General features: G+C 46.8%; 1 protein-coding gene across 2 annotated transcripts in view; it reads right to left on the reverse strand.

Annotated features, from left to right (window-relative positions):
* PHF12 (PHD finger protein 12) overlaps window positions 1-7724 on the reverse strand; it is a 48149-nt gene that overhangs the window by 39759 nt on the left and 666 nt on the right. Inside the window, exons 1-2 of one of the 2 annotated variants that reach the window (XM_011940833.1) lie at window positions 7635-7723; window positions 6805-6986 (exon numbers count right to left, since the gene is read on the reverse strand). In XM_011940833.1, coding sequence (XP_011796223.1) covers window positions 6805-6986; window positions 7635-7700 — 248 coding nt within the window. In that variant the 5' untranslated portion in view covers window positions 7701-7723. Of the gene's footprint in view, window positions 1-6804; window positions 6987-7634; window position 7724 lie in introns of those variants that run through there. The other variant, XM_011940835.1, reaches the window with a different exon arrangement.

Consider the following 7724-nt stretch of genomic DNA (forward strand, 5'->3'; position numbering starts at 1 on the left):
TGAGATCCAGCCACTGCACTCCAGCCTGGGCGACACGGCAAGACTCCGTCTCAAAAAAAAAAAAAAAAGAGTTACCATAAGAGCCAAAAAATTCCGCCTCTAGGTGTACATCCAAGAGAAATGAAAACTTGCACATAAAAACTTGCACCCTGGCTGGCGTGGTGGCTCACACCTGTAATCCCAGCACTTTGGGAGGCTGAGGCGGGCAGATCACTTGAGGTTAGGAGTATGAGACCAGTCTGACCAACATGGTGAAACCCCGTTTCTACTAAAATTACAAAAATTAGTCGGGTGTGGTGGCAGACATCTGTAATCCCAGCTACCCTGGAGGCTGAGGCAGAAGAATCGCTTGAACCTGGGAGGTAGAGGCTGCAGTGAGCTGAGGAAGCTGGATTCTGTCTCAAAAAACAAACAAACAAAACCAAAACTAACAACAAAGAAAACTGGCACCCAAATGTTCACAACATTATTTACAACACCAAAAAGCAGAAGCAACTCAAGTGTCTATCAACTAATGAACTAATAAATAAAATGTACATCCATACAATGGAATATTGTTTAGCCATTAAAAAGCTATGTAAGTATTGATAAATGCTACAACCAGGATGAACCTTGGAAAGATTCACTGAGCTCCACAAGTAATTTTAGGTATCACTTGTACTTTCACTCAGGTTAACAAAAACCAGTGTTTCATTCAACACATTAATAGTGACTAGTTGAATTTCTTTTAAATTAAGATTAGACAATTTATTGAACATTACTGATTTAACTTTCAAAAATACTCCTGGAGGCGTACTTGACGAAGAACTTACAACAGATCAACATGTATCCCATCTCCAGATTCAAATGAAAGCAGTACCTAAATATTCCTTTGAACCTTTATATCTATTAAAAACATACACGTCATTTACAAAGGCCAAAACTGTCCTAATATATTATTAGTGGAGCTATCTATAAAGTACTTTGAGAGCCTTAAGGAACAGCAGCAGATTGATGAGATTATAACTGCATCCTACCTTTTATTGAGTATGGTAATTAATTTTGGAACAGACCTTAAGTGAAAAATTTCCTATAACAGTACTACTAAGTACTTGCCTTACTTTACACAAAAACCGTAATCTTTCAAGAGTATAACCTCCTTTTCCACTTTAAATATTTGAGACTTGCACTCATTTCATAAGAAGCCCCTGAGCCCTACGTTAAGAAGCATGCATCTGAACCTGAGTTAAAATTGAACATTACTGTATCTTCCCTATTTAGGTGGACCATTAAGACAACATGACACAGGAGGCCAAGGCAGGAGAATCACTTGAACCAGGAATGTGGAGATTGCAGTGAACTGAGACCACGCCACTGCACTCTAGCCAAGGCAACAGAGTGAGATTCTGTCTCAAAAAAAAAAAAAAGACAATACGACATACCTAGATTCCAATTCAACACAGAAAATGCAAAACAAATAAATAAATAAAATAAACATAAAACCAAATTAGGTTTGTTTACTGTAGAATCATTTTACTATTGATGGGGCTGGGTGAGGAGATGGAATCTAGACGTTGTCACCTCCAGTTCACCAGTGCCAGGCTCCTAAGCACTTACAATATCAAAAACAACATACTGACAAGATGTTAAAATTAATGTATTTTAATCCATCACTTGCCTGATATTATTCTAATGAGGAGCTAAACACAAAAAAATCAGAAAAACCACCTCCTTAAAAGTTCAAACAGGTTGGGCATGGCAGCTCACTCTTGTAATCTCAATACTTTGGGAGGCCAAGGCGAGAGGATTCTTGACCTGCCTGGGCAGCATAGTGAGACCCTGTTTCTAAAAAAAAATTTAAAAAATTAGCCCAGCATGGTGGAACATTCCTGTGGTCCCAGCTACTTGGGAGGCTTAGGTGCGAGGATCACTTGAGCCCAGAGTTTGAGGCTGCAGGCAGCTAGGATCAAGCTTTGGAGACCCTGTCTCCAAAAACAAACAAACAACCCCACTTCAAACATCAAACATTTTCTGCAAGGCAGTTTTCTAGTCTATGTGTGAAACCTTTGTTACGACTCACTGAAAACATGCAAAACTCCAAGCTGAGCTTAGTTTTGCCTGTGCACAGAGACCTTTTTACTCTCATTCTTCGAAAACCTCATTTTGGATCTCGCTGCCAACACCAGAGAGAGGAAAGCTGGCCAACAATTCCAAATATAACATGCGGAGGCAAATGCTACAGAAATCTGTCTGACAGGAAGGGACCATGCTGAGGTCTGCTGAGGTAGATGCACTTCTCAATCAGACCATTTTGGTCCCTCAGTCTGTTTGGAGCAAAATGCCATGAGAAGGCAATCACAGGAAACCAGCCAGTATTATCATCCTGATTACTGATGCCCCATGGTATTCACTCTGTCAGTGACAACAATCCTACCGATCTCAAACAGAAAGATGGGTCAGTGGCAACTAAAGCTGAACTGGTTATTCTAATTTTCAACAGACTTTTTGGGATCAGTTCAGTGACCAGAACTTTCAGAAAGCTCAACTCATGGCATGATAATTATGATGAAGTCAGGTTCACCAAGGGACACTTAAAAACATATCTCTTTCCACGGCTGGGCGTGGTGGCTCACGCCTGTAATCCCAGCTCTTTGGGAAGCCAAGGTGGGTAAATCATGAGGTCAGGAGTTCGAGACCAGCCTGACCAACATGTTGAAACCCTGTCTCTACCAAAAGTACAAAAAAATTAGCCAGGCCTGGTGGCATGCGCCTGTAATCCCAGCTGCTCAGGAGGTTGAGAAAGGAGAATTGCTTGAGCCCTGGAAGCAGAGACTGCAGTGAGCTGAGATCGCGCTACTACACTCCAGCCTGGGCGACAGAGCAAGACTCAGTCTCAAAAAAGCAAAAACAAAAACAAAAAAAACCATACACACATCTCTTTCCAATTCTCTAGGGACAGGTTTAGTAACCCCTACCATCACTCTGAATAATTGATAAACCAGTTAAACTTGGATAAAATGATTACACTATCACTTAATCAAAAACAAAGACATCAGTTCTTCAAGTTTAATTCTTTGGTGAAGTCATGGTACTGAGCACAAGACAATTAATTCCTTCACCCAGAGAATCATTACAGAAAATCCAGAAATAGGGCTCCAGTCTAACTGGGAAGAGATGATGTGCCTCATACAAAGCACTGGCTCCTGAGAAAACACAGAACAATTAAAACAGCTTATTTGACTAGTCATTTCCTTACTCTTTATCTTAGAAAGATCCCCTGTGGTTTATAGCTATGTCACTAAGCCCAGGAGGTAAAGTTTGCCTAGAACCACTTCTGGAACACTGTACTGAATTCCGTTCACAGTGAGGCAGACTGGCAAGGAATACTAGAGACTGAAAAAAGACTTATCCCACAAAGCTTTGGATGGAGAACCACAGCAGCACTGCAATTAATACCTACAGCATTTGCAAAATTTAAACTTCACTTTTTCTTTAAATTTTGTAGAAATGGGAGTCTCGCTATGTTGCCCAGACTGGTCTTGAACTCCTGGCCTCAGGCGATCTTCCCACCTTGGCCCCTTTAAGTGCTGGGATTACAGGCATGAGCCACCGTACTCTGCTTCAACCTTACTCTTGTACTTTCTGTACATAAGCAAAATTATCATTATCATGCCTACCTAAGTAATTCAGTCTTAGTCAATTTAAAAGGGAAGCAAGAGGAACTATAACCTTACCCTCATGTGATACAAGTAAGCAGTGATAGGACAATTTTTTTTTTTTTCCTGAGATGGAGTCTCACTCTGTCATCCAGGCTGGAGTGCAGTGGTGTGATCTCGGCTCACTGCAACCTCCGCCTCCTGGGTTCAAGCAATTCTCTTGCCTCAGCCTCCTGAGTAGCTGGGACTACAGGCTCGTGCCACCACACCAAGCTAATTTTGTATTTTTTGTAGAGACGGGGTTTCACTATGTTGGCCAGGCTGGTCTCAAACTCCTGACCTCGTGATCCACTCGCCTCAGCCTCCCAAAGTGCTGGGATTACAGGCGTGAGCCACTGCACCCGGCGGGGACAAATTCATGAAAACACATTCAAGTATAAAAATGTTCTGAGACATTAACTACTTGATCTAACTGTTCTGGTTGAGTTAATAAAATACTTCACTCTCCAGCCTGGCCAACGTGGTGAAACCCCGTCTCTACTAAAAATACAAAAATTAGCTGGGTGTGGTGGTGGACACCTGTAATCCCAGCTACTCAGGAGGCTGAGGCAGAAGAATCTGTTGAACCTGGGAGGTGGAGGTTGCAATGAGCCGAGATCGCACCACTGCACTCCAGCCTGGGTGACAAAGCGAAGACTCCTGCCTCAGAAAAAAAAAAGTAAAATACTTCACTCTTGGTGGAAAGAGTGTGGCTTCAGACGCAGAAAAGTGGGATAAGCCTCACTAAATGAAATTCGTCTAGGGAATTCCTACTTAAAAGACTTCCTGCCTTTGCACCAATATCTACAATGCTTTGTGATTTAGATAGTAACTCAGATAAGTCAACGGTACATTCAGTACCAACATCTTCAAAGGGAGAATTGGAGATGTTAAACAAGCACAACTTCATTTACTACTATTCATAAATCTCTGATTACCAGTTCCTATTCAATGTCTCAAAAAAAAAAAAAAAAATTCAATGAAATGCACAGTCTAGGCAAGTCTGAATCTCACCAACGGCTATAGAGTCCCTCCTTCTCTCTCCTTTCATCTAAAGTGCAAACTGTTAATTGTTACAACTTGATAAGACTTTAGACTCACCTAATTAAAACATTCAGTGGTTAGGTTTTAAGAGTTTAAAAGCCCAATCGCAGGCAAACCAGACAGCACACTTTTCCTATGCCTGAAGTTTCTAATAAACAATTGCAGCTTTATCAAATAAATGAGCTTATCAAATTCTCACTCAACATGTATGTCAACCATCATGGTTAACACCAAGTTCATCCTGGGGTAGGATGTAAGCCCACGTTTTAAATCAAGAAGTCTACAGCTCAGTCCTGGTATACACACCAAACAAACACACTAAAAAAAAATGTAAGCAACTGGGAATAACTGGTTACCAACACAACGTATATTCAGGCACAAATTTCTCCTAAGAACAGCAAAGGAAATGTGACCAGAGATATTTTCTCCAGGTGGATTACACCTTATAGGAAGTAAAGGCTAAAAACCACAGACCCTTAGTCACTTCATAATAAAAATTTTAAAGTCAGCAGCAACACTTCCTCTAGGATAATCATTTTTGTCCCTGCAATTTTACAAGCTGGGATGGGGTGCCCTCCTGGGCAAAAGTATCTTGGGAATGGTAATGGGAGCTTCCTACATAACTTCTGACCACAGACTTAATTTGCTCAGTATCAGTCATCTGTCTAGTAAGTGTTCCCAAACCTGCAATTAGTACAAATATATAGTAGACACTACTCCGCAAACCGAGCGATGGAACGTGAATGGAACTGTTAAGAGACCTTCGGTGAAATTTCACATAAAAAAACAAAACAAAACAAAAACAAAAACAGAGGGCTAAAAAAGGCAACATAAAAAAACTGGTGGGAACACAGAACAGCCCCCTCTTCCTTTCTCCCGACTGGCTCCTCTCTCAAACCTCTGCCTCAGTCAACTGTTGCAGAACAACAGAACGAGACCCAGTAGAACAAGACGAAATCTGGGTTTGCTGCCGCAGATGGGGGATTTTTGTGGAGGGCAGAGGTGATTTCTGCCGGCAGAAGATGGAGTTTAAACTCTTCTTTGCCGGATTGCTCTGGGCTGAGCCGCTGAGGAGGATCACGCAGCGGGCGATCAACCCACGTCCCTCCCTCTCGGTTCGGTTTCTCCCCTCCCCTAGCGTCCAGTAAAGGGGAAAAAAGCGTACGGCTTTCCAGCTCTCAGTTCCTTAAAAATGCCTTTCCAGTGCCACCGCACACAATCCTCCCCCTGGCAGCAAAGAATTTTGCAGCGAAGGGCTCGCCGATCCGGAGCGGAGAAATGAAATCGGCGCCCAAGGGCAATTTTAATTGTCTAACCCGGCCCGATTTCCTAAGAGGCAGTGGCGCCGGGAGGGAGGAGGGAAGAGGGAGGAGGAAGGAAGGCAGCTCCGACAGGCAACAGGGGGCAAGCGGAGGTAGAGAAAGGGGACCAAAGCGGCGAGATCCCAGCCTGGGCCCCTGAGGAGCTTCTGCAGAAAGGACTCCGGGGCTGTCCCTACCGTTCCCTGGGAGACGTTTGCAAATCATATATGCAGCCAAAATGGCGCTGAGAATAAAAATATAATTTAAAGGCAGGTCGCCATATTGTAAACAGAGAGGCAAAGAAGAGGCGGACTCGAGAGACACCCTCCATGATTTCTTCTACAGCCACAAGCGCCCGGTTGCCGGGGTCTGGACCACGGCAATTCAGGTGGCCGAGGGCTCTACGCACCCACCCCAGAGAGCCCGGCCGGGCAGGAGCCCCGAGGGCAGCGGGCGCGCGGGCAGGCAAGCGGCACTGGGCCCGGAGCTCCTCCCCTTCCTCCCCCGCCACTGCCGGCTGTCCCCGGCCGGCTCTGTCCCGGCTCCCCAGCGACTTCCAATCCCATATGGGGTTCTTTTCACTCCTCCCAACCCCCACCTCGGGGTCCGGACCCACCGCTGCTCCTCCCCCCTAAACTGCCAGAACCCGGCGGACACCTGGGGGCGGGGAGGTGCTCGCCCAGGCAGCTGCAGAAAGTCAGCTAGCGGCTGCAAGCGCCCGTTATTTCGGCAGGCAGGGGCAGGCCGGGTGAAGGAATGCGCAGAGAAGGGTCCCCGGACCTTACCAGCACTGGAGGTGAAAGGCAGCCGGGCAGTGGTCGCAGCACAGGAGATCTCCACCTTCCTTGCAGCTATCGCAGCTGTCGTGGTTGGTGGCCCTGCCGCTTCTCCGGGGCTCCTTCTCAGGCTTCCGACTCCGCTTTTCTGCCTCGTCCGTCTTAGGGGGGGCCAGCAGAGCTTGGATTTGCTGCACACACATACAAACGGCGTGTGTGCACACTCGGAGCTCCCGGGCGGTCCGTTGCCCCCCCGGCGCGGCTTCTCCGTCACCCACCCCTCTCCCCCCTTTTGTCCTTCTTCCTCCCATCCAGGCTGCTCCCAGAACCTCTCAGCCCCCGGAACCAGGGGGAGCCCACCCTAACCGCGTTCCTGCAGCACAACAACGAGAACAGCTTCTTCCAAATGGGGAGGATCAAGGGTAGGGGGATGGGAAGAGGGTGCGCGGTTCCCTTCTTGCCACTTCCTTGTATGGACAGTGGGGGACTCCAAAGCCTGGCTCTGGAGAGGCCCGAAGCCCGGTACCCGGACGTGCTGGGGGAAGCACAAAGGGGCCAACAAGAAGGGGGTGGGGAGGCCTGCTGGTGCAACGAGATGGAGTGGGCTGGCGCCTGGGGAAAGCGAATCGAGGGCGGCGGGTAGGTGAAACTGCTGCAAACGTCCTCGGAGGCTGAGCTCAGCCCCCTAAATTGCAAAGAGGGGAGGGAGAGGCTAAGTGGGGAAGAATCCCCCTCCCTCGGCCCTCTGGGCGCTTCGAGTTTAGGACCGGCTTTGTGGGGTGGAGGGCGGAGGTTCCCTCCCGGCGCTGGGGGAAGGGGATGAGGAGGGCCACTCTTACCTCCATCAGCCCCCCTGATGTGTCCAAGTCGTACACGATCGTCTTGGTCTCCATTTTCTCCCACATTCATCCACCTCCCGGGCTGGGTGC

This window comes from Colobus angolensis, unplaced genomic scaffold (assembly GCF_000951035.1).
Source record: "Colobus angolensis palliatus isolate OR3802 unplaced genomic scaffold, Cang.pa_1.0 Scaffold193, whole genome shotgun sequence".
In the NCBI taxonomy this organism is placed as follows: domain Eukaryota; kingdom Metazoa; phylum Chordata; class Mammalia; order Primates; family Cercopithecidae; genus Colobus; species Colobus angolensis.